The sequence below is a fragment of the Podarcis muralis genome, chromosome 10 (genome assembly GCF_964188315.1).
Source record: "Podarcis muralis chromosome 10, rPodMur119.hap1.1, whole genome shotgun sequence".
NCBI lineage: Eukaryota > Metazoa > Chordata > Lepidosauria > Squamata > Lacertidae > Podarcis > Podarcis muralis.
The window spans coordinates 43,426,472-43,452,862 of NC_135664.1; the positions used below are offsets into that span (position 1 = coordinate 43,426,472).

The 26,391-nt window shown below is 44.4% G+C and overlaps 3 protein-coding genes across 4 annotated transcripts in view; 2 read left to right on the forward strand and 1 right to left on the reverse strand.

Annotated features, from left to right (window-relative positions):
• The window catches only part of NUP205 (nucleoporin 205), a 53,513-nt gene extending 30,945 nt beyond the window's left edge, over positions 1-22,568 (reverse strand). Inside the window, exons 1-9 of one of the 2 annotated variants that reach the window (XM_077934875.1) lie at positions 22,416-22,568; positions 6,227-6,369; positions 5,803-5,974; positions 4,975-5,119; positions 4,583-4,742; positions 2,940-3,168; positions 2,495-2,659; positions 1,962-2,137; positions 278-394 (exon numbers count right to left, since the gene is read on the reverse strand). In XM_077934875.1, coding sequence (XP_077791001.1) covers positions 278-394; positions 1,962-2,137; positions 2,495-2,659; positions 2,940-3,168; positions 4,583-4,699 — 804 coding nt within the window. In that variant the 5' untranslated portion in view covers positions 4,700-4,742; positions 4,975-5,119; positions 5,803-5,974; positions 6,227-6,369; positions 22,416-22,568. Of the gene's footprint in view, positions 1-277; positions 395-1,961; positions 2,138-2,494; positions 2,660-2,939; positions 3,169-4,582; positions 4,743-4,974; positions 5,120-5,802; positions 5,975-6,226; positions 6,370-8,202; positions 8,311-22,415 lie in introns of those variants that run through there. The other variant, XM_077934874.1, reaches the window with a different exon arrangement.
• On the forward strand, positions 9,647-18,296 carry POLR3H (RNA polymerase III subunit H). Its single transcript, XM_028746121.2, has 7 exons — positions 9,647-9,834; positions 11,524-11,657; positions 12,624-12,720; positions 14,942-15,028; positions 15,525-15,588; positions 16,559-16,766; positions 17,019-18,296. The coding sequence occupies exons 2-7, from the start codon at positions 11,547-11,549 to the stop codon at positions 17,070-17,072; spliced, it is 621 nt and encodes a 206-aa protein (XP_028601954.2). The 5' UTR covers positions 9,647-9,834; positions 11,524-11,546; the 3' UTR covers positions 17,073-18,296.
• A 138-nt stretch (positions 22,569-22,706) lies between the features above and the next one.
• On the forward strand, positions 22,707-26,114 carry LOC144328980 (uncharacterized). The gene is made up of 2 exons (XM_077934876.1): positions 22,707-24,517; positions 25,386-26,114. Exons 1-2 carry the CDS (start codon positions 23,642-23,644, stop codon positions 25,422-25,424), a joined length of 915 nt encoding a protein of 304 aa, XP_077791002.1. The 5' UTR covers positions 22,707-23,641; the 3' UTR covers positions 25,425-26,114.
• Positions 26,115-26,391: the final 277 nt, after the last annotated feature.

Here is a 26,391-nt window from a genome sequence, read left to right on the forward strand (position 1 = left end):
ATAGTTACTTTAGCATACCTTACATCAAATCTGGTATTTTTAAAGTGGGATACAAAAGTGCCATTTTTCTAGAAAAAGAGTTGCCAGAACTCACCATGAATGCTTCTCTTATAATTGCAATGGAGCCCACCTGAGAGGTGCCAGAAGTGTATTTAATATAAGATTTGGCACCAATGTTCTTGCTATTCCATCTGTATTATTTTTAACCAATGTATCAATGTTTTTTTTAAATGAAATTACAATGACTTCTCAACATTTTATTTTTAAAAGAACTTACTAAAAACATCAGATGCTCCAGATCCCGTCGAAGAGAAAGAGGTGGCTCATTACCCAGTTGTATACTCATGTGTATCATGCGAGCATCTTCATCAGCACGGTTTCTTAGCTGTTTCACCTACACAGTTTGCCAAGGAAATAAATTTATTGATAATTAACTAGGAAGCGAACAAAAGCAGACACCTTTTACAGGCACTTGACTAAACCTCATTAGCATGTATTTATGAAAGGCCCACTAGAATATTTTTTAAATGTTTCTTTAAAGCTTTACCACACTGTAAGATTACACGAGGAACTGGTTCTTTACACCAGAACCAAAGATGCATATGAGATAAGAGAAAACTGTTGACATCACTAATTACATTTATTTAAGACCCACTGATTTCAAAGGTACAAAATTGATCACATGCTTGTCTCTCTCACTGAAATCTATGGGACTGAAACATGTCTCATTCTAGCTGAATTGTGCCCCCTATTCCCCAAAAAGTTAGTCACCATGTAGAAAAAGTGCAACTGTTGTATCTGTTTCATATAAAATAGCAGGCAACTGAATAGAATAAAAAAGCATGACTCCTTCAAATGAAGCTCAGACCTATTACTAGAATTCTCCAGATTTGATAATTATATATAATATAAAGCTAGTCAGCAAACATTGAAGGATGTCTATGCAAGTAGTTTAATTCAAATTAACAGCTGAACAGCACAATCCTTTGCATGTATACCCAGAAATAAAACCCACTGAATTCTGTGGAGCTTCCTCCAAAAGTATATGGATATACAATGGCAGCTTATGTATATTTAACCTTGGAGTAAGTCCCATTAAACAGAATGAGAATGACTTTCAAGGAGATCTATGTAAGATTAACATGACCAAGTTGAGAGATTGTTACTAGAAAAGAGAACTACCCCAGCAAATAGTAAAGACGATGAGACAACCAGTCAAAATAGTATTACTAACATAAAATAATTTATATGTGCACAATCTGGAAGAGGGCAAGGACCACAACAGCAAGTAGTTCCGTTTTCTAAGAAAAAATATATTAAATTACCGTATTTTTCACTCTATAACATGCACCTGACCATAACACGCACGTAGTTTTTAGAGGAGGAAAATCTGTAGGCATGCCACCCGTAGGCATTCCCTCCATAACACGCACAGACATTTCCCCTTACTTTTTAGGAGGAAAAAAGCGAGTGTTATGGTGCAAAAAATACGGTACTTAAACTGGTCATTGGGGCTTAAGACAGGATTTAGCCAAACAATGTGCAGTATGCATGCAACTTACGTGCATTTAACATGTGCAATTTCATCTTTACATGGTTGAAGGCTGGCCAGCTGAAATCTCAAGCGACAGAAAGTTTTTAAGCACTCTGCCTTGCTTGGTGGGGTAAGACCCTTTTGGCACAATAGTTCCAGAAGGTAAGAGTGCTTGTGCAGGGGTGGTTCAAGTATATGTGTTTTTGCACACACATGCCATCCTTGGAACATAGCCCGCATGCAAGGACCCAGTTGTCAATTGAACAAGCACAAAATGGTCACCGCGTTTATTTTAAAATTTCACACATATATGAACACAAAATGCAAGACATAATTCCCACACTGAAATGCTTCTATTAGTCTGCATAAATAGATTGCATTGGAATATTTGTCCTACTTATATCCAGTCCACAAAAATACAACTTACCTTCATTGGCATGAGAGCAAGAAAGTCGGTGGTAAGGTTGTGGATTCTACGTATGTAAAATTCCTCTTGGTAGAAGTTTTCAGCTCTCACCACAGATTCAGTAAGGAACAAGAAAACATTGTCTGCAATTGCTAACTCTGCCATTGCTTCATCTGCCTCAGCAAATTCTGCAAGTGCTGAAGAGAATGAAGAAAAATGAATGCAAAAGACAGACTAATAAAGCTAATATCGGATTTTTAAACTTTAAATCTATTGTTGTATATTGTTTTAAATGTTTGTTTTGCTTTTGGGATTGTAGTCCCATTTGTGTTTCACAAGCTGGTCTCCAACCGTAGTAATAAATTACTACTATTATTATTACTACTACTACTATTATTATTGCTATTATAAAGCTACTAACTGCACATACATTTCATAAACAGCATACTTAAGGGTTGGCAGCTTAAACAAAGGAATATGCATGATGGATTAGCTTCCTCTGCTAAGCAAAGGAAACAGGTGGGATTGAGTTTCTTGTCTATGAATCAGATTACCTGTCACATCAGTGAACTGTGAAATTCCACGCAAGGCTAGAGCCCAGGCTAACCTAACAATTCCTTGAAGTCCTGGCAGTTTCCAAGGCCGAGCATCCTGAAGGCGTGTATGGATTGCAGCTATATATTGTCTCTCTGTTAACAGTGGCAGCTGGTGCATCAGTTCTACATTTTTTTAAAAAAGCAAATACAAAATAGAAGTTTAATACAGAAATGTTGTTTCAAGTCCACTGAAAATAAAATAGGTGACTCAGCAAATACAATAACCTCTTTCACCTCTTTTATTTTGTAATTCAGAGCTAAATAGCTCCCATCAAATTTTGTGAACTATTCAATTAAGAACTGTGGAGAAGAAACGGGGAAGTCTGGGAAGCAGCAGAAATTTAACTCAACTTAATCTATATGAATGACATATCTTTTGGCATAACCAGAAAACTAGTTTTACCTTCTCGATCTTCAGTGGCCTGTTCCAGAAAGCTGACATCAAAGCAATAGAGGAGTGCCATAAGAAGTGCCAAGTTTACTCTGTCCAATGAACCATCAGCTTCTACAGTCACTTTCTCTAAGTAAGTAATCAGGATTAAAGTATCATCCCGGCTCAGTGGTGACTGGCAAGCCCAAACAAATAAACTCTCTGCCAGTGCCTGCCTACACTCCTTGATGAGATCAGAAACCTAAAAAAAAAATCAAAACCAAGTTACTACATATGTAGCTTCAAAATATGCTTTTATCATATACAAAACAATACTATCCATGTTTATTCAAAGGTCAGCCCCACTGATTTAAAAAGGACTTGCTCTTTATGAAAATGCATAGAATTTGTCAATCCCGAAACTAATTTTTTGTAACCAAAAGCAGGATTTTAAGATGTTTCTTAGCATGACTAATATTTGCAACTACACCATGAAATGAACAAAAGACTGGACACTGATCAAGTTCACATGTAATGTCAAACCATAGTTTCACATTATACGAATGAGCCTTAGGTTTCTGCACAGCCTACTTCCCTCGCTTGCTCCAGTCCCCAACATGACTTCCTTGTTTGCAGCAATGCATACTTTGGTGTTACATCTGAACTGCCAAACACTGAAGTAAGTGTATGTGAGCTAAAGACTCGCCGTGCAATGACAAACCACAGCCTTGTGCTACATGTGAACTTTGTCAGTGTCTTTGTGATGGCCTGGGACTCGGGAGCCAGAGGAGTCTCAGTCCGCACCGGATCCTTTGCCTCAGGCGGCAGCTGAACCTAGTCTGGGGCCTGATTCTGAAGAGCCCCAATCTGCACAGGTTCCCCTGCAACAAGCACCAGCTGGGCGGAGTCAGGGGCCTGAGCCTGCCCTGGCTCCAGATGCGGAGATTACCTTGTTGCCTCCAGCTGGTCAATCACTTACAGCTGCTCCACTAACAGTTGGGTCAGGAGAGGCTGAGGCGGCCTCTGGGTCTAGTAACCCACCGACATCTCCCAAGCTGCAGAGACTGAGGTCTGAGAGACCGGAGTGCTCGCCTTCAGGCGAGACAGGGAGGTGAGTCACCAGGGGATCAGGACTGGCCGTTACCCTGACAGGGTAACCCCACCCCAGGTTGTGGGAGCAATGTTGCTGTTTGCCAGAACCTGCCTGTGATCCTGTGCCTGACCTTGCCTAGTTTCCTGCCTCGTGTCCTGCCTCGGCCCTGCTGGACTGACTCCTCACGGAACCCTTGGATTCGGTACCGGACCTGGACCATGCTGCTCGGGTTACCCCCGGATCCAGCACAGTCTTCATACTTGGAAGAACTTAAACAAATTTTACTGCTCTTACTTCTTATATGGCAATACTCACTTGCATGTTGGAAAATCACATGTACATTATCACATGCTAAGACTGCATGCATTTCTGCACTCATATTCACAAGATGAAAAGGACGTATGTGCTCATCAGTATCTTTCATAGAAATTATATCCCATGCTACATGTGAAGCAGTCACCACCATTAAGATTTTAGGAAGCAAAGGGGAGTAGAACATCAGGGCGGGAGGTGGCAACCCTTGATGTTTTTATAGCAAATAAATTTTCAAGTACTTACTGTCTCTGACATCTTAAGCATTTACCTCTTTGCGATGTTTCTCACTGCCCAATCCTCGGTCTCTCTGCAGTTTCTCAAACTCAGTGTTTACATCAATTTGAGACACCAAAGTCAGAATTTTATGTGTGAGACCCTGCTCCATCAATTCATCTGTAAAGCGTGTTGTTATGGATACCAATTCAGGACTGAAATCAAAAGGAACAAATTCCAGAAACACCATTAAAACAAATGTGAAAAACAGAAGCTTCTGTGATGGAGACAAAGCAAAATGCCAAAAGCAGAATCATAATTTATAGGGGGAAACAGGGGCGAATCTCTCCCTTCTGCAGCACTTCAAAAAAATCTAGGTTCAATATAGAAATATTGTTACTGTTTTAGTTTAGGTATTTTCAGAAGCTCTTGCTTAAGAATACAGACCTGAGTTCCAGTGTCCAAGTCTTGCCTCGCCGAGACTGGATGAGTGTCCGCAATGAATTTGCAATGCATCGCTTCCCATCCCAGTATAAAAGAACAGCTACTAAACCCCTGGATAGCCCAGGAAAACGAGGCTGCTGATGCTCCCCTGGAAGAAAGTTACAGTCATAAGAGAGGTCTCCATTTATGCCACCTCTTGTGTTTCTACTATCATTCTCTCTCCCTCCCCTGCCACTGGTGCTCAAATTATGGGTAGAAAGGGCCCTTAATGAAATGCAGAAACCCATCCTTTCTCTCTCTCTCTCTCTCTTTCACCCACCCACCCACACCATTTCAGCCCCACCTATTCTAAGAACAGTAGCTAAGGCAGATAGATTCCCTCTGACCGCCACATAAGTCTTGCACCACCTCTCTTTGCATTGTAACATAGATGGCAAAAATATTCCCTATTTTTTCTAGTAATCAAAGGGTCTTAGACTACATATTCCAAATTGCATCTTACTATTGTAATATTAATTTAATATTTTAATATCAGTTGTGCAATTACCTTGACAATTTTACAGCCTCATGAGCAAGTAAGGTGTGTATACATATGCATGCAAACATGCATATAACATTCTGCAAGAAATTATTCCAGCTTTAGTAATTATGAAAATCTGCTACTTTTGTTTATTGTGAATCATCTATTCTACTTCTGCTAATGGTGTAAAGGGACAAGAGCTATGGAGAGACACAGACATACCCCTAAAACAGAGATATGTATCTTCAGAATAGAATAGAATGGAATAGAACAGAATAGGTCAGCTTGTTCCCATTCCAATATCACATTACCTGCTAGAAGGAGTTCAACAGCTGCCAACTCCCCAATATCGAAAAGGTCACTCAGAATAAAGGCCTCTCTGATTAGCTGCTCTGGTAAGAGTCTGGTTCCTTGTTGGCCCTGGATAGCAACTCCTTCTGTACTTGCTTTCTGAACCTTTTCATGCTGTTGGGCATTCTTTGGCTACAAAACAAACAAATTAGAATTGCTAACTCTGACCAAAAATGCATAAGAAAAATGAAATGACATTTCATATGTACAGTATGTCATCATACTGTCAATTCTCCAAACCATGAGAATGACCTCAACAGCATTTCCCCATTAGGTGCAGTCTTAATACAGTTACCATATGAAACATGATTTCAATAAACAAGTGCAATACAAACTAAACTTTTTACCACCCATCTCCCAATAGAGCAAAGGTTTACTTTTTACCGGATTTCTGAAGAGAGATATGAAGTCAGACTTGTATTTCTTTAAGATCTGGTCAAGAAGATGTGTTGCTTCAGGTTGCCTTTTCCAGATAGCATTAACCACTGCCTGCCAAATGTCTTTGTAGGGCCCCCACAAACTGGCAGCTAAAAATAATATAAACAATACTTTCACAACAGGAGATTGTGACAAAACATTACAAAACACAATTAAATCAAATGAATTATCTAAAAGGTGTGGCAAAACCAGCAGTCCTGCTGCCATACAGATAGTAATGCGACCCTTACTGTATTATAAGCAGTAGTGGCTGCTGCAGTCTTGAAGAGGTACACACTAGATGGGGTTTCCTGCATTCACTTTATGTAAAACAGAATAATTCAACCCTCAAGCCAAATATGCTGGCGTAATTGAGGTTCAGGATAGAGAATGTTCACATGCATATACAGTACCCACACCAATATGATAATGGTACCCTTCATCCAATATTCAGATGCATTTCAGTTGATTAGAGGAACAAAGGTGGGGAACAGGAGTAAAAAGGAGTCCTCATGCAAGAGCCAGCACAGACTTCAGGTTGCCTTTTATATTAAATATCCCAAACAGCTGCTTTGCACAGGACAAAGCATAAAACCTCTATGCACACGTGTGAAGATCCCAGACAGGAGCCACTGGGCACACAATGCCTCAGTTTGCATGAACTGCTAAGTTGAACTATGATTTAGCACAAATATGCAGCCTTCCAAAGGGGAGCTTACAGCTGCTTTGCTTCTCTTCCTCCTCCTCCTCTGGTCTTGCTGTGTTGCTGAGAGCTACCCCATGGTTTAGCTTAGCAATGTCATTAGAACCCGTGCTCATGGCTTGTCTCCTCTAGGCAAACCACAAGTTGTAAACCAAGGCAAAACATTGGTTACAGCTCATGATTTGATTGGATGAGACAAACCACAAGCCCAAGTTTGGACAATGTGCTATGCCAAACCATGCCTTGGCCCACAGATGAAAAGCAGCCATGATCTCCACTCTGGGAGCACTCACACTTGTGTATTTGCACTACTAAGCCATCATTGAGCTTAGTGTTTTTGTACGAACCAAGTTATTCTGATGGACGTGGGAGTTTATTCCATATCCTAACCAAAAGTGTTTCCCATATAGAAAATATGCAACAAATAAAGCATCTTGACAGCTAAATGTATTAGTAACTTAAAAATGAAAAGTAGGCAAACACAAGGAAAGCTACAGCTTCCCAGGCAATTATAGTTGCCATTCTAGCTGCATCAAAGTGTGCTTAACCCATGGAGATTAGTGTTCCAAGTATGATGAAAGTTATTCAGCCAGGTGTATGAACTCCAAAACAGGCTTGAAAAAATCTTTTCGTTAAAAGTTCCATAAGGTCATTATTTTACAGAATGTTTATCAGTGTAGCCAAATGGACGAGATCAGAGGCTACCAAGCAGAAACAATTCTGAATGACCCAGAAGGAGCTCTATGATGAGTTACATTGTCGTAGAAGTGAGTGTTGGCGCGAGGGGAGAGAGGGGCAGCATCCCACTTATCTAAAAAAACACGCCCACAAACCGATTTATTGCCGGTTACATTTATGTACTGGCACCGAGCTGTAAAAATTGTATGGGCGAAGCCAATTGAGAGGCGCTACAAACTGAAAGGACCGGCAAGATGCAGCTGTGGGATGCAACCCTACATCCGTTTACCTGGAGGCAAATCCCATTGAACTCAACGGGACTTACTTCCGAGTAGCCGCATGGAGGATTGCATGCAGGAACGCCGTCAGTAGTATTCTGTATGTTGGAGTGGAAGATAGGAGGAGGCGCCACGACGGGCCGCACGATGGTCCCTCCCGCCGTGAAGAGAAGGGCGCCAGGAGCCCCTCGCTCCCGAACTGGGGGCGGGAGGGAGCCGGGGTCACACTGCGGGACCGACACCTCCCTTCACGGCCTCCGGGCCGCACACGGGCCTCCCCGTACCTGAAATTACCGCCAACGGCGCCGACATCTTGGACGCTCACTGACTCGAGCCAAAGCGCCCTTGCAGCCGAGAAGACCCCAAAACAGTAAGAGGCGACTAAATTAATGCCTGAGCAAGAAATAGCCCTCGGAAAGATGCACACATTTAGGCTGCCGAACAGCCGGTCTCCTCCGTTATCTGGCATTTACTGCACCGAGCCCCACCCCGCTCTCAGTTCATTACAAAAACAAAACCGTTCAGCTTGAATATTTGGAGCACAGGCGCAGCGTGGCCACCTAATCGGTAAGTTCAAGACCCAGAAGCAAAGGATGCTGGGAATTGCGGTTCTTGCTCTCTTCTTGGTAGAAAGGCGGGAAAGGGAAAAGCAGTCTTTAAGACTAAACGCTCCTCCTAGGGAATACAGTGGTACCTCTGGTTAAGAACTTAATTCGTTCCGGAGTGTAGTACAGCCTATTATGCACAGTGGAATTTACTTCTCAATAAACTTGCATAGGATTGCATTGCAAAGGGCCGTTATCAGCTGGTTTCAGGGTGGTGGTTTCGTTGTTGGGGGTAGGGGAGGACCAGCGAAGTTGCATACAAAAACAATGCTGCATCCTTTATCTTTCTTTAGGGGGTTATAGGTAATTTCTATACTTTCCCCCCCGCAACCTGAAAGTAGCAACAGAAGCCTCCATGGTTGATTTTCAGCTCTATGCAAGGCAAAGTCCCTGATCCCCATATCAGCTTGGGAAGTGTTCGCGTGTAATGTTTTTAACTCCTCCAGTATGTCAGTTGTGGGTGATGTTAATGCGTTAGAGAACACGAGGCGGCTGTTTTGCATTGGGCGGGGGGGGGGGCGTGCTGTAAAGCAGCCAACTCAAACCCAGAAGTGGGTGTTTTCGTATGAAGGATGACGGCTGAATCATCGGGAGCTTTTCTGAAGAACAGCTGGGAAAGCAGCAAAACCAACCAAACGTCTTGCTGGCACCCAAAACCTGACACAAGAGGGTAGAGACAAAGAGAGGCTGCATGTTGCAATAGATAAAAGTACGACTAAAGAATAAGTTTTTTTTTTTTTGTCCGTTATAAATATTTGTGTATACACCGGCGCGCTTCGCGTTTAGTTAAATAGCAATGCTGTACAAAAAACAGCTACTGGCAAACGACAAAATTCAAAGCGGCCAAAATATATAGGACAAGTACGGCCATGGGCGCAGAGAAGGAGGGCGGGGAGGGGCAGCTGCCCACTCTCCAAATCAATAAAAATACATAGCTAATGGAGGTTCTGCTCGCCCCCCAACAAAAATCCTGGCTGCGGCTCTTCACAAGCGGGAACGCACCTGGGGACGCTTCCTATACAGTACAAGCTTCCAGCCTGCACCCGCCACCACGCGCCTTCTAGCGGCTTCCTGTTTCCTCCCCGTCGCCCTATGGACTCTTGCGCATGCGCGCTCGGAATAAAGCGCCGTCGGGCAAAAGCAAAACAGCATTTTCCTCTAGTCTAGCAAACGTCTGCGTCGCGTGGTCAAGAGACGGTGTCCGGTCTTCTGTGTAAGGTCGCGGTTGCCGGCGACCCTCCGTTTTCTGATAGAAGGAGCGCCGACCTTGCCGCTGCCGTCGGACAGCTGGTCGCTGCGATCGCGAGGCGGGTGAGTGGAACCGCGAGGGCTGGGGCTGCTCGGCTGCTGCGAGAGAGCGGAGGCTTGCAGAGGAGCCTTCAGGCCTCGGCCGCAGCTCCTCCGTCGGCCTCGGCCCGCTAGCGGGCGCCGGGGATCCCTCTGGCAATAGGCGGCAGGGAAGAAAGGAGGAGGAGGATCTGGAGAGCCAGGACGGCTCTTCTCCCGGCCACTCACTTGGTTCAGTGGGCTCCCTTCCTCGTGCACATGATCGTGTAAGCCTTAGCCTTCAAGCACACCATTCTTCTGCTTAGCGTTTTCGTGTGCTAAGCATTTCATGAGAAAATTCGGGCAGATTACACTTCTGTAGTGCAAAAGGTGCATTATAGAGTAAATGGGTTCAGGCCGTAGATGTTTCTAGCTTTCCGACAGCGAGACTGGTACTCTGCAAATTAGTGCTGTGCAACGAAATGGAAAACCAAACGTGCACGATGCTCAGTCTGTAGTCAGATACAGTATTCGTTATCTGACTTAGGTCAACGTACATGGGCCTTCCCTCTTTCCCACCACCCCTTATCCTCGCAGCAACACTGTGACGGTGATAGGCTAAGAATGAATGGGCAACCCATGATTATCTGGTGAACTGTATGTCTCAGTGAGGATTTGAACCTAGAACTCCACAGTCCTAGGCCAGTACTCCAAGCATGGAAACATGCTGGTTTTAGAACTGAGCATGTTGCAGGGCAAATAAAATAGATGCACTTGAATTTGGTGCTTGGTCCTGAGAGATATGAGTGCATACCCAGAACACGCTAATGTTTAACCTCAGAAATCCATGGTGGTTCTCGTTTTTTTACCTAAAGATGTTTTTCTTATCAAATTGATGGTCATTACATCTTGAGATTCCAAGGACCAGTTTGGACATAACAATTCTGCTTAATAAAATAGGTCATTAAGCCAAGATCAAGCCTTACACCAGCACACTCCCTCTTTTCCTCCCCTGCACTAGCTTCAAGGCTTTTTTTGCGGTTACTTTAATTTTGGCCTTAAAAAGACATCCTGATATGAAATCAAGATCAAAGTTATCATTCTCACGATCTGTTCTGGTTCTGTCCTGTGAAACTCTTCCTCGAGGAGCTTTTGAATACTTCATAAGCTTTAGAGCGTATTTAAAAATCTTACTTTTTAGAGAAGCTTTTTATGTGCCCTAGTACTTTAAATATGAGTTCTGTGCTTGCCATTTTATTTCTCAGCATAATTGAATGTATTTTAGCCTATTAAATTATGACAGTATTGTCTGGTAGACCACTTTTGAATTCATGTGTTAAGAAAATGGTATTAAGTATGTTAAAGTAACAAAACATGGCTTATTTTATGATAAATAGTATATTTCACAGCACACTGCAGATAGTATACATTTTCCAGCAAATAAGGTTGGAAAGTAGACAAATAAAAAATCTGTTAAAAATAACTAATGTAAAATCTGATGATATACAGTAATTCATAATCAAATTAGCTTGCTCAGAATGGTTACAAAATTCTTTAATAACCATTGATTTTTACCAGAAATTGAAATGTACACCAGATTAGGTCAATGGAACAAGATCCACTAGAGTCACAAAAACTTCAGCATCTTTCCCCCTCCTGTCACCACCTGCTGTCACGACCATCATTGCAGAAAAGAACATTTGTCTTGCTGACTCTTCTTTTTTCCTCTTTCAGGAACGTTACTCTTGTTGGCCACCATGTTTGTGTTAGTGGAGATGACGGATACTGTGCGGATTCCTCCATGGCAGTTTGAAAGGAAGCTTAATGATGCTATCACTGAAGAGTTGAATAAGAAGTTAGCCAATAAGGTTAAGTGTTGTAGGCCATGACGGCTGACTAAAGTTTTTTAATGGGCAACTATTGTAAATGTGGGGACACGGGTGGCGCTGTGGGTAAAAGCCTCAGCGCCTAGGGCTTGCCGTCGAAAGGTCGGCGGTTCGAATCCCCGCGGCGGGGTGCGCTCCCGCTGCTCAGTTCCAGCGCCTGCCAACCTAGCAGTTCGAAAGCACCCCCGGGTGCAAGTAGATAAATAGGGACCGCTTACTAGCGGGAAGGTAAACGGCATTTCCGTGTGCGGCTCTGGCTTGCCAGAGCAGCGATGTCATGCTGGCCACGTGACCCGGAAGTGTATCCGGACAGCGCTGGCCCCCGGCCTCTTGAGTGAGATGGGCGCACAACCCTAGAGTCTGTCAAGACTGGCCCGTACGGGCAGGGGTACCTTTACCTTTACCTTATTGTAAATGTGAAGATTTTTAGAAACAGACCAGTTTGTTGACTGAAAATAGCATCTGTGGCTTAGTGTTAATAAAGAGTATAATGTCACATGTAATACTAGGCATCATGCAAAGTCACATACTTAACTGGTGTAATTGCAGTGGCTACAGTAGTTTGCACAACTATGGAAAAATAACTCTGCCAGATTTTGACCAGTGTAAATTCAGTATCCAAATGAGATGCAATGTAGTGTAAGACTGGAAAGTAAATGGGAGGCACAAAATAAGTAGAAACTAAAAGTGGAACACCCGTTTAGGAAACACACTCAAATTTCTTCTTAATTATCTCATCTTTCTCTACTGTTTTTGCCAGTTGAGGCCGGCACGTATAAATAATTTCCTGCTAAACAATTATTTTGAATCAGTTCACCAGTTTGGTTCATATGCACAGCTTTCCTTGTGCATAAACTCTGGCATATTGTTTCAGGAAGGCTTAACACATTTCCTCTAGTTGCTGGAATTTATTGCTCTCCGGATTTTGTCTTCCCCACCCCCAAACAGGTTGTGTATAATGTTGGCCTCTGCATCTGCCTTTACGACATCACAAAACTGGAAGATTCCTACATATTCCCAGGAGATGGTGCATCACATACAAAAGGTTTGCCTCTTATTCTTCTTAATATGAGCGCTTTGGATTGGTAGGAGAGTTGACAACCACAAAATTTAAGAGAGGTACCTAAAGCAATATGAACATGAGTAGGCAGCACTACAGTACTTTAAGATCTCTATTTTCTTCATGTGGGAATCTACGTTTTGCTGGTAAAGCAGCAGATACTTTCTGTAGCAAATACATTTGGGAACTGCTTCATAGGCAGAAATCAGAGGAAGTCCCTTTTACTTCATTTAATCCTTAGAACTTGCGATCCCTTAGGAGAGTTGTGGTGACATACTAGGTATGCTGCAGTACCACATTTTCTTACCTATTGCCAATATTCTCAAGGAGGTAGGCTTGTTCTACATGTTGATATTGATGTTCTAGGCTGGAGAAATAGAAATATGATATGCTGACCTATGGCAGGGTTGAGGAGCAACTTCAGCAGGACAACTAGATCCATAAGTGACCAGCCCTCTATGAGCCACTTTGACAGGTGGTCACTTTATTGGTCACGACTATCACTTAGACATATCTCCTGTGTAGGATCTGATGTGCAGGCACACATTAAAAATCATGGTATAAATAGCTTGCAGTACCACGGTGTATATGCCAACTTTGGAAGCAAGTTTACAATGGGACAATCCCAAGGAAGTGGGTGCTGGATGCGGCTTAGGCTTTGTTTTTGGATTCACATTTGGAAAAGCAGGGTTCTTATGCCTTTAAAAGCTGCGTCTCAACTATCAGGTCCCGCAAGACATAGTTGATTTCCAATAGTAAGCATGAGGCGGCCGGGGGGTGTTTTACCCATGCACCACATGGCAGCCATGTTGTGTTATGCCGTGTCCCTCCATGGCAGCCATTTTGTAACTAGTGCCAACAGGGCTCTCAAAATTAAAAATGAGCCAATTGGTCAAAAAAGCTTGGTGATCCCTGTCTTAAATTCTCAACTTATCACAATGTTGTTCTTTAGAATGCTGATGGATTTATCAGTCATGGAATGGTGACAGTATATTACTTGCAGTGTGCATAATGTGTACCTTTATGCTCCTGCATAAATGACGCTTGTTATCGTTTTATTTGACTTCCTTTGCTATTTTTTTAAATTCATCAGTTTCTTATGGAAAATGAAAGGTACTGATAGACTTTTTCCAGTGTGTGTTGCAGTTGTTCATTCTAGAAACTGCTGGTGTCTTGACCTTCATTTATCCTGTACATCTAATATCTGACAAGACAAATCTAAAAGACCACTTGGGTGCAAACAGGGCCACTCTAATCTTCATTTCCCTTACTGCTGCAGTTCACTCAGCACTGTCCTATTTGCTCTAGTTACCGATCAAAACAAGTCTATTTTCAGTCTGCCAGGCTTGCAGAATCTCAAAAAGCTGACACAGCTGCCCAGAAACTGGACTGATATGCTATGCACATCATTAGGTCAATGACATAGAAGCATAGATTGAAAGCATAGTTTTCCTTAGGATTTCTCAGACAGTTTTTGGGACATGGAGAGGTGCAATTAATGATGTGCGATCATGGCAATTTTGAAATTCTTAGACCCCTAAACATGAGTGTCTCCACTTGTACACCCAGCTGTATGCATGTCTGAGTGTAGATACTGGATTTTGTCAAGCAGAGAAGGTCAGAAGCAAGTGCCAACTCCACCCACCCATGTTTTGCCAGTATCATGGTTTTGGGTCTTTTGGTTCTGCCCTGCATTTACACCTTCCCATTGGAGGCCATGTCCTTTATTTAAAGAGACAAAACCCTTATGCTTCTGTTAAACAACAACTACAAACATTTTGCCACACTTGCTTTGGTGATTGTAGGAACAGTCACTGAAACTTAGGAGGTTTGGGCTTGAAATGGGAGTACCACTGTATGGTGGTATTTGAGCCTGCTCAGCCCATTCATTATTTTTTTCAGAAACTAGTAAATAGCAAAATGCTAGTACAGTCATACCTCGGCTTACAGACCCTTCGGGTTGCGCAATTTTGGGTTGCGCACCGCAGCGAGCCCAGAAGTACCAGAATGGGTTACTTCCGGGTTTCTGCGCATGCGCACAAGTGCCAAATCGCAACCCGCGCAGACCCGACGCTGTGGGTTGCAGACGTGCTTCCCGCACGGATTATGTTTACAACCCGATCGTCCACTGTATTGAATTGCTATAGGGAGGGAGGGAATCGTGACTTGTTCAAGCAGCATATTGTGTTGCTTTTTTCTTTTTCAGTGCATTTTCGGTATGTTGTGTTTCACCCCTTTCTGGATGAAATTCTGGTTGGAGTAATAAAAGGCTGCAGTCTGGAAGGAGTTCGGGGTAAATTTTAACTTTTACTAGTACTTCACCAAATAATCACAGGAATATTATGGGTAGGACTGCAGTGGGTGTCTAGAATTCTGGAATATTATATCAAGATAACCAGTAGATATGTCTCAAAAGAAAGACTGTTCTATTAATAAAGTTTGAAGTTACTATGGTTAAGATGTTTGGAATCACTCCTTAATAGCAGCAAAACATTGCCAAAAGAACTGAACTTCAGTTTCTTTTCTGAAAAATAAATAAATAAAAATACATCAATATAGAATGAAAGGTGGAAAAACATAATTGAGGCTTAAAGTTGTTCTCCTTTATTGTCCTGATGGATATTCCAATTCTGCATTTATTAAATTTACAGTACAGCGGAAAGAATGCTGGACATAGGTTCAGATTCCTTATTGGACATGCCACTAGGTGATGACTGGGGAAAGTTAAATTCTAGGAGTCGCATTGCATCCATCTTGCTTCTTTATTAATCTGAACTTCTTTTTTGTAGTTTCACTTGGGTTCTTTGATGACATCATCATTCCTCCAGAATCCCTACAGCAACCTGCCAAGTTGTATCCTCTAAACAGCTCCGTGACGCTGGGTGTCTAAAGATGTATAATATGCAAACTACTTCCCTTCAGATGGAGTCTGTTTTTACTTAATGCAAAACCCCCTATGAGTATGTTACAAAACGTTCCAGTAGATTGTCTGTTATTTAATGCTAGACTAATATTAACATTAAGTCACTAGGCTCAGGAAAGCATCCATATAATTTTTGAAAAACTGGGTGTATCCAACACTTTCACAATGGATCTTTCATTTACCCTTATCCCTGCCCCCCCCCCAGCTCATTTAGAGAGGAATTATCAGACATTGTGAGCTGTGTCATCTGGTGCTGCAGGTGTAAGAGGTCAGGGTTGCAGGGCACAAGATTCCTCCACCTAATCTTAGGCAACCTCCCCGGGCACAAACTCTGTAGCCATGGATGGACGCAGCCTTCAATGTTTGGCAGGGTCCCCAGACTCTGTAGGGAAGCTTTGTGGAAACTGTAGGGGAAGAGAAAAAGATCCATTGCACAAAGCTGCCTTCTACTTGCACATTGGATACAACCCAAAGATTAGTTGGGTTGAGGGCTGTGGTGTGAAGGGCATTAATAGGAAGAGATCAGTTAAGGTTTGGGAAACTGCAGTCCAAATCAAATGTCTTATTTGTTTCCATCCTGAGACCTGTGGTTAGTTGCTGGATTGAATTCAATTTTCTTGCTGCATAACATAAGAAACATTTATTAGCAGATCTAGTGTGTTCTTTGTGAAAACCTTGCACAGGGGACAGCGAAATGCATTTTCCAGAATGCATTTAGGATAACTTGCAGCAGAAAATTTTCCATTGCTGTAGAGAGTGATCTAATTTAGCATTATTTTACTTGTGCTGTACTTAAGTTAAAAAGCTGTGAGAGCCAATATCAGAAAAGGGATTTCATACTTGAATTTGAACTTCTATGCCTTCTTATCGCACTGTTGCCTTAACTCTCTATGTGCCCAGTGATGAAGCAGAACAAGTATGGGTTTGGGAATATGAGACCGAAGAAGGAGCCCATGACCTGTATATGGATACAGGAGAGGAAATCCGTTTCCGGGTGGTTGATGAAACTTTCATTGACACATCCCCAACAGGCCCAAGCTCTGCAGAGCCCTCCACCTCTAGTGCCACAGAGGAGGTGCAGAAGAAGGAAGCCCCCTACACACTAGTGGTAACTATTTAACACTACTCCTTTCTACATAGGCTTTTGAAATATCCTTTCACTACCTAAAAGTAGTCACATCCTTGGTGATAGGATGTAGACCTTATTCTTTCAAGTATTTATAATTGTGAGGAAAGGGTATGTGAGGATCTCTAAGTGACCTCAGAATGAAAAACTCAGAATTCAGAGAATACTGCAGATTAAATGGATAATCCAGATTTTCATGTGCTAAATTCTAACATATATTCTTTCTCTGTGCAGGGATCTATCAGTGAACCTGGTCTGGGTCTCCTATCCTGGTGGACAAACAGTTAGCCAAAGCGAGAGACTTCTACAAGATGGGCATTTACCAGATTGAAAAAGCCAGTGTGTGCATTTTTCTCTCCTTAGAAAGCAACTGCAGAATGGAAACACCGTGTTTCTATTTCTACTTTACCCTAGTTTTCAAGTGGAAGATGAGTGGGAGCACCCTGTGTGATGTCATCAACACAGAATATTTGCATACCGTGGCCCTGTCAACAAACTGGTGGTTCTGATCTTTCTACCTAGCAGAACTGGGTACAAGAACCTAAGAAGAATCTGCTACCCTAGAAGAAATTTGAGACAGGCCTTGTGTTTAAAGCAGATGCAAGAAGAAACTTTGAAACATTTCAGTCTAGAAGAAACCAGTAGCGATTTGAGAGGTGAAGAGGAATGATGTTATGAAAGCTTGCAGTCATTTTACTGAATCCCTCTTGTTCTTTTTCCCCATTTTGATGGATGTGTTTCTGACAGTGGAGGAAATTCATGCCCTGGCTTTTAAAGGTCACATACTGATAAGGAAGACTAGTAAATCTAGGGCAAGGGTAAGAATCAAATCTATATAGCCATCAGGCTGCCTCCAATGGGTCCTCCTGAATATCTTGGAACTATTTGCTTAACCCCTGGCAAATTCAGTGAGCCACTGTACTTGCAGAACACTCTAATAATTGGGGCTAGTAAGTCTGCAGTGTTTAGAGAGCAAACAAACCTTGTTAGCTGCCCTTCTTAATCTTGCTGTCTTCCATGAAAACATGTGGCTTGAGTTTGTTTTTAGCTTAGAAATGTAGATGGATTATAGCCTTTTTTTCCTCTACAGAACAAAATGCTAATGAAAGTTGCTGTAGATGTGAATGACATCTCAAAACTCAACAACTTTTGTTGACTTTCTGTATAAGGAGGCAGATATTCATATCTTAAAGTAGATAATTCTTCCTTGGGCATTGAATAGGAGTGCAAACATAGACAATGGCCATTCAGTTTTTGGTCTTTGACTGCATTGTAGTGGAAAATAGAACATTGGGCAGCAGTGCAAAAGGCACACAAAGTCACAATCACCGTACACAATAAAAACATTTCTACGGCAACATAGGACTATACATGTTGACCACTAATGAAAAAAGCAAAGCTAGGACTACCAGAGCATCAGGTAATAAATATAGCTCTTCATTTTAAGGGCTTTTGACGTACATGTCTTCTATGGTAACATACTTGAATAAAGCCTGCTTCTTGATGGCAATATATTTGGCTTACAAGTTCACCGGTGAAGCCGCTCTGACTTGGCTGTTCCTGCTTCAAGGCCTTGATTGGAGGTTTTAATGCTGCTGTGACCCACTGAGGGTTGTGCAGGACATCTGCTTCTGATGCTCCTATGCGAGGTGATTACTGCAGAGCCAGTGTTTTTCTAATAAATATTGCTAGTACCGTATTTTTCGCTCCATAGGACGCACTTTTTCCCTCCTAAAATGTAAGGGAAAAAGTCTGTGCGTCTTATGGAGCGAATGTGTGGTCCCTGGAGCCAAATCGCTGTTGCCCTGCGCTCCTGGGCTGCTCTTTAGGAGTGGGGGGAGGAGCCACGGTGCTCTGCCGGCAGCCTCCGCTTTCCCCTGAAGCCCCGGCAACGTTTGCAAGCAGCGGGAAGGCTGTGCGCTCCCGGGCTGCTCTTTGGGGGTGGGGGGAGGAGCCACGCGGCTCTGCCGGCAGCCTCTGCTTTCCCCTGAAGCCCTGACAAGGTTTGCAAGCAGAGGGAAGGCTGTGCGCCTTTGCCCCACACTCCTGGGGTGCTTTTTGGGGGTGGAGTGGGGAGTCACACTGCTCTGCCTGCAGCCTTTGCTTTCCCCTGAAGCCCCGACAAGGTTTGCAAGCAGAAGGGAAGGCTGTGTGCTCCTGGGGTGCTCTTTGGGGGTGGGGGGGGAGGAGCTACACTGCTCTGCCTGCAGCCTTTGCTTTCCCCTGAAGCTCCGACAAGGTTTGCAAGCAGAAGGGAAGGCTGTGTGCTCCTGGACTGCTCTTTGGGGGTGGGGGGGGAGGAGCCACGCGGCTCTGCTGGCAGCTTCTGCTTTCTCCTGAAGTCCCAACAAGGTTTGCATGCAGAGGGAAGGCTGTGTGCTCCTGGGGTGCTCTTTGGGGGTGAGGGGGAGGAGCTACACTGCTCTGCCTGCAGCCTTTGCTTTCCCTTGAAGCCCCGACAAGGTTTGCATGCAGAGGGAAGGCTGTGTGCTCCTGGGCTGCTCTTTGGGGGTGGGGGGAGGAGCCACGCGGCTCTACCTGCAGCTTCTGCTTTCCCCTGAAGTCCCGACAAGGTTTGCAAGCAGAGGGAAGGCTGTGTGCTCCTGGGGTGCTCTTTGGGGTGGGGGGGAGGAACCACACTGCTCTGCCTACAGCCTTTGCTTTCCCCTGAAGCCCCGACAAGGTTTGCATGCAGAGGGAAGGCTGTGTGCTCCTGGGGTGCTCTTTGCCCTGCACCCCTGGGATGCTTGGTGGGGAGCAGCAAATTGCTGTCTCTCAGTGCCTCCTTATTCAACTGCAGAGGATTGCCTAACAGGATTCTGAGCTCCATTTGAAGTTTAAAAATATTAAGTTTGGGGATTTCTTCAAGTAGCAGTTTTGCAGAAATAGTCATAAATACATGCAAAGCATCTCCACAAACCAGTAATAGTGAGCTCAGCTACAACTGAGCAGGCATCTGGCTCAGGAACAGTTTAAACTGCACAACTATAACCAGACATCCTGTGTGTGTGTGTGTGGACCATGTTCCTAGCAGCTAATCTTTATTGCTGAAAAGAGACACTGATATTCCACTCCAAATCTATAATTCATTGTACAAATTCTTACAAGTACAGTCCACCTATACCAAACCAAAAACATTGTGTTCTCTTGTTATTGAATGGAAGCTATTTATCTGCCCTCTTTTCCTCCTCTGTTCTTTGCTCAGTCACTCCATTTTGAATCTTCCTTTCAAAACAACCATGCCTGTTTTGAGAAAACTTCAGAGATTTAGGAACTGGAGCGCAATCATTTTATCTCTTTGCTGTTCCTCCATACTCCAAGCACTTCTCATTTGCACAGCCCTGGTTTCTCTCCCTGACTATTAATATTCTTGATTAATAACAGTAAAATGCTCAAATTTTAGTTTTTATGACTGCTGCCAATACTGACTTCCCAGTGATAATGAAAACAGCTGCATTATAATGGAATGTCTGTCCTTTTCCCATTCACTTCATTATATACCGTGGCTCGCTTTAAAGCAGCAAAGTGGACAGGAGCCACACACTTTGCTGTTTTAAATAGCTTAGTACAACATTTGAGTCCGATTTTTTTTTCTTGTTTTCCTGCTCTAAAAACTTGGTGCGTCTTTTCGTCAGGAGCGTCCTATGGAGCGAAAAATACGGTATATACAGTGGTGCCTCGCAAGACGAAAAGAATCCGTTCCGCGATTCTCTTCGTCTAGTGGTTTTTTCGTCTTGCGAAGCAAGCCCATTGACAGCTTAGCGGATTAGCGCTACAGCGGTCTAGCGGCATTCAGCGATCAGCTGTTAAGCGGCTTATCAGCGGAACAGCTGATAAGCGGATTAGCGCCTTATGAAAAGGGGGGGGGAGCAAAAAAAACACGCGGGGACTCGCAAGATTTTTTCGTCTTGCGAAGCAACCCCATAGGGAAATTCGTTTTGCGAAGCGCCTCCAAAACGGAAAACCCTTTCGTCTAGCGGGTTTTCCGTCTTGCGAGGCGTTCATCTTGCGGGGCACCACTGTAATGGCTCAAACAGCAGCTTTGGTTATAAAGGATATATGAGTTACCTATACAGCCAGAGAAGTGGCAATGCCATCAGGTTTTTGACCGCTTTTCAATGAAAGCCTCCTGAAATGGAGGTACCTGAAGTTCCAATAAACTTTGCACTGGTTTCAATCTTCTATTTTATTGTATAAGGGTAAAGGTACCCCTGACCGTTCTATTTATCTATTTGCACTTGATGTGCTTTCGAACTGCTAGGTGGGCAGGAGCTGGGACTGAACAATGGGAGCTCACCCCATCGCGAGAATTCAAACTGCCAACCTTCTGACCAGCAAGCCCTAGGCTCTGTGGGTTTAGGCCACAGCACCACCCTTGTCCCTTATTTTATTGTATAGTGCTGCCTAAAATAACTTACATTTTTGTGTGATGTTGACATGACATCAACCAATTTAATAGTGTTTTTAAACACCTAAATAAAGTTCCCCAGAAATAACCACTTGTTCTTTCTTGCCATAAAGCAAAGGCTTTCCTATTGTGACTCCCTCAATATAGAATCTGAACCAGCTTAATTAATAAATACACTCAAGCTTCTAGCCAATAACCAGTTATGTTGGAGTTAGCACCACTGAAATCAGCAAGACTTTTGAGTAGACATGGTTTTTTTATTTAAAATATATATTGTTTAATCATTAGAATTTCTATTCAATGATATTTTTAAAGCATATATAAAAAAAAGAAATTAGAAACTGCCATTGTTTTAAAATGCTTGCTGAACCAGAGAGTCATGTGACTGAAGTTCAAGAAGAGCATTGTCTAAGCTTTGTTGAGGGTTGGGCCCACTGCACTGATCGTACAGCATTGTACTGCTTTTATTCCACATGGTTGGAAGGACACATTTGAAATCCATAAGTGAACTTTAGAGAATATTAGAATCATAGTCTTTATTTTAACCCTTGTATATAACACGCTTCAATGTGGAAAATTCCCAGGATGACTTTACAGTGCATCCAGCGGAGTAACAAAGTAATCCAAAAATTATAAAATAAGCATAAACCAAGTAAAAGGCAGCGTTAAATTCACAGCTCAAAGGACTGCAGAATAAGCTTTGTGTGTGCGCCATTTTCTGACCAGTGTTTTAGTAAATCTGCCACAATTCTTGAGTAATGCTATTCCAAGATGGCCTAGATTAAAAATTGAAAGACACCAACCAAATAAAATTGGAATTTAAAGCGCCTCATAAAATTCATAACAAGCACTCATAACATCTAATTCACAATACATTAGTCTAAAAAACCCCAGCAATTTACACAGAACACGTGAGGGGGAGCAACAGCTCCCATATCAAAAACTTAATTGCTAGCATTTGATCTACTATACTAAAATATGGCGGAAACCTTTTAGCTGATTGCAGCTCTCCCCCCCCCAACCCCTCACTTGGAAACAAGTCGTGTTTACCCAACGTTGTTGTCGGAGCGAGTTCTTGGCATCCCAGAAGCTTGTTTCCAGCACACAAACTGGCTCGAAATCTTCCCTTGCCGAGGTGTTTCCTGTTCTTGGAGCCTGCGTAATAATACTTGGCCTCCGAAATAACGTATTTTAAGTCTCGGTAAGAGACCGCGTTGACATACCTTGCTTGGCTTCATTTTTAATTTTATTTTGAATGCGAACGAGGGCCAGTTTGGAGTATCGCAGAATTCTTGGGCGCCTCGGCCCAGCAAGCCTACGAAGGAAAGGTGAAGGAGACCGGAGCTCCCCGATAGGCAGGAGCAGCTCCCAGGACGCGAACTGCCGCCGACACCGCGGCCATTTTGAAAAACCGGAACGACGTGACGTTTCATAAAGCGCCGTCGTCGACGAGAGGCCCCCAGAAGAGCAGAGGCGTCCAGGGTGGCGCCGGGATAGAAGTGTCACTTTCTTAGGCTCGAGGGACCCCGCTGCTGATTCTCAGAAGGCTCCCTCAGACGACAGAAGCTACTCCTCTTGTTATGCTGCAAAACAAAGTCGTAATCTGTGCTAACGGAATGCTTCTGACATAATGACAACCGGGTAAGGCTGCCTTGGCTAATCCTGTATGTGAGGACCCAGAAGCAATGGGTGCTGGGAAGTGTAGTCCCAGCCTGCCTCGTGGTGGGTAGCGGGAAAGGATGAAGTGTACTCGTTCGGTTCTGGGAGTCGAGCGTCTGTTTGGCAAAGCCGTTCTCTTCAGTTAACTTATCTTAATTGAAAAATAAACATGTTTTGCAGCCTCCATTCTCAGTGTGATTTCAAGGTTGCTTTCGGGCGGAATTAGCAATCGTGGTTTTGCTTAAATATAGCAAGGCAAGCACATGCCCAAAATAAGTAGCTTGGGAAGATTTTAAAAGTATTCCAGAATAAGACTTTAGAATAACACTTTAAGGTTGTGTTATGTACTGAGTTGAATAGGATCCAAATTGCAGCAGTCTGATTGGTCCTAGAACAATAGGATTCAGAATGCAGCTGTCTGATTGGTCCTAGAACAATAGGATTCAGAATGCAGCAGTCTGATTGGTCCGCAGGAGCCACCCAATCCAACTCCAGGTGGAAGTGAATCCGCAACCTGATTGGCCTACAGGAGAATCCCAGAATTAGCCAATCATGTGGGGCCCATTGTGTAAATAATGTATATAAAGCAGACATTTCGAGGGAACTTTCATTCCTCACCACTATGAGCTGAATAAAGAGCATGAAATCCACACTCGACTCCGAGTATATTTCACTGGCGATGAATGTGGGATCCCGCTGAGCTGACCGCCGCACAAAGCACCGCCACCTGCCACACGGCTGCCTTGCACCGTGTATCCAGGCTTCAGCTCCTGGACCCAAGGAACTCAGAATGGCAACCAAAAGCAGCTTCTCGCCATTCAACCCAGCATCCGGAGACTGGGAAGCATACGCTTCCCATTTCACCTTCCTCCTAGAAGCCAAAGGGGTCACCAACGAAGAAGACGCCAAGAAGAGAGCAATATTCTTCAGTGTCTGCGGAGAGGAGACGTTCGAAATTGCCCGGGCTCTCCTTGCGCCTGAAGACGTCGCTACTGTTCCTTACAAAACAATAATGGAACGGCTGAAGGGGCACTTCTCACCACAGCCCTCGGTGGTGGACCGTACAGGGATTGACAGAGAGATAGAGCCCTCGGTGGTGGCTCTTCGAAATGCCTTCTACGCAAAGCGGCAAGCCCCTGGGGAAACCATAACTGGGTTTGTGACCTCCCTCCACCAAGCCGCCCGGTTCTGCAACTTCTCAAAATTGGAGAACATGCTTCGTGACCGCCTCATCGGTGGCCTGAAGGATGAGAAGCTGCAACGACGCCTCTATGCCAAGAAGGACCTAACGTTCCAGGTCGCGCTGGAGGAGCCCCTGGCAACTGAAGCTGCCGAGCAACTGAGGGTCCACCACAAAGACCTTGCCAACGACTCAGGATCCGACAGGGAGGAGGTGCACCGAGTACAGCGGCGCACTCAAGCAGCACACAGACCACAGCTGCCTCGACGAGAAGGAGGGAACTGCGCAAGCTGCGGGGAGAGTCACGAGAGGAGGACCTGCTGTTTTCGCAACGCAGAGTGCAGGCAGTGCAGAAAATTGGGACACATTGCCCGGGTGTGTCGGGCTCAGCCCACCCGACACCAGGCATCAGATGACCAATCCAAGAACCCCAGGCCCCGGGGCCCAACACACCAAGACAACTCGACTGAGATCACGGACTGCCAGGTATACCAGTTGCCCCACTCAACATAGAGAAAATTTATGTAGAGGTACAGATAGAGGGGGCCCCGTGCTGCATGGAGCTTGACACGGGTTCAACTCTGTCCATAATTTCGGCAAGGACCTTAAGGAAACTATGACATAGTGGGGGTCCCAAACTCAGGCCCGCCCCACTCACCCTCCGGGACCTCCAGAAATGTGAGGTCCCCACAATGGGGGTGGGGACCTTCAGGGCGGACGCGGCAACTGGACTTGCTTGTGGTCAAGAGGCCCTACGTTAGCTTACTGGGATTGGCATGGTTTGGACCACTGGGGCTAGCTGTCACCGGGGTGAACCACACTAGCTTACAAGTGGATGTGGACGCCATATGCAAGGAATTTCTGGGGGGTTTTGATGGGAAATTTGGGACAGTATACGCCCCCCCATTGCCCTACAGCTTGACCCCGCAGTATGACCTGTGAGGCTCAAGGCCTGCTGGGTCCCGTTCACCCTGAAACCCCGTATAGACAAGGAATTGGACCAGCTCGTGGAGCAAGGAGTGCTGGAGCCTGTGCCTAATGCCCCCTGGGAAACCCCAATCGTCACACCCATCAAGCCTAATGGCTCGGTCTGCATCTGTGCAGACTACAAATGTACCATAAACAAGGCCCTCGCAGCCCACGTATACCCAGTGCCAGTGGTCAGCCATGTCCTCGCCACCCTGGCTGGGTCAAATTTTTTTGGCAAGCTGGACTTGGCCCAAGCCTATCAACAGCTGCCTGTGGATGAGGCCACAGCAGAGGCACAGAGGAGCATTCAAGGTAAAGTGGCTGCAATTCGGTGTCAGCGTGGCACCAGGCATATTCCAGAATCTAATGGACTCTCTCCTTAAAGGGATTCCTGGCGTCACCCCCTTCTTCGATGATGTGTTGATTGGCGGGCCCACGCCAGAGGAGTTTGAGGACTGCCTCCGCACCGTTCTGCACCGTTTCCAGACAGTGGGTCTCAAGATGAAGCAGGAAAAGTGTCTACTAGGAGTGCCTCGGGTGGACTTTCTGGGATTTATGGTGGACGCAGAAGGGGTCCACCCAACTGGGGACAAGGTACGGGCCATTTGTGATGCCCCAGTGCCCAAAGGCAAGACTGAACTTCAGGCCTTCTTGGGACTACTGAACTTTTACCATGCCTTCCTCCCCCATAAGGCGGCGGTAGCAGAGCCCCTACACAGACCCCTGGACAAGCGGGCCCCTTGGGTGTGGAGCCAGCGCTAGGAGACCGCATTCCAGGCAGTCAAGGACTTGCTCATCTCAAACTCTGTCTTGGCACACTTCAGCGAGAGGCTGTCGGTGGTGCTAGCATGCGACGCCTCGCCCTATGGAATTGGTGCTGTCCGATTGGTCCTAGAACAATAGGATTCAGAATGCAGCAGTCTGATTGGTCCGCAGGAGCCACCCAATCCAACTCCAGGTGGAAGTGAATCCGCAACCTGATTGGCCTACAGGAGAATCCCGCAATTAGCCAATCACGTGGGGCCCATTGTGTAAATAATGTATATAAAGCAGACATTTCAGGGGGAACTTTCATTCCTCACTACTATGAGCTGAATAAAGAGTATGAAATCCACACTCGACTCCGAGTATATTTCAGGCTGGGCTCCAGTATATACATTTTACCTGGAGTGTAGTAGAAATGTATAGGCTTGCACTGATACTCTCCAGCATACCACCTAAGTGTAGTTGAAGGCTAGTAGATTTTAAATCAAATCAGTTGCTTGGAAGAAGCTTTATTCAGTTCACAGTTGTATTTAGAATAAGGAGTGGCAGGCACTGTCACTTGTGAAAAGGATAGTTGCTTTATGCTGAGCCATGGAAAGTGCATTTCCTACACCCCCCAGCATAAA

What these genes read in the sequence shown, in the direction of transcription:
- POLR3H (XM_028746121.2), top strand. Translation starts at nt 11,547, where the DNA reads ATGTTTGTGTTAGTGGAGATGACGGATACTGTGCGGATTCCTCCATGG. An exon ending in TGGTGCATCACATACAAAAG is followed by an intron (nt 12,721 to 14,941) that starts GTTTGCCTCTTA and finishes TTTCTTTTTCAG; the next exon opens with TGCATTTTCGGTATGTTGTG. An exon ending in CTACAGCAACCTGCCAAGTT is followed by an intron (nt 15,589 to 16,558) that starts GTATCCTCTAAA and finishes CTATGTGCCCAG; the next exon opens with TGATGAAGCAGAACAAGTAT.
- LOC144328980 (XM_077934876.1), top strand. Translation starts at nt 23,642, where the DNA reads ATGGCAACCAAAAGCAGCTTCTCGCCATTCAACCCAGCATCCGGAGAC. An exon ending in CTGAGATCACGGACTGCCAG is followed by an intron (nt 24,518 to 25,385) that starts GTATACCAGTTG and finishes CTCTCCTTAAAG; the next exon opens with GGATTCCTGGCGTCACCCCC.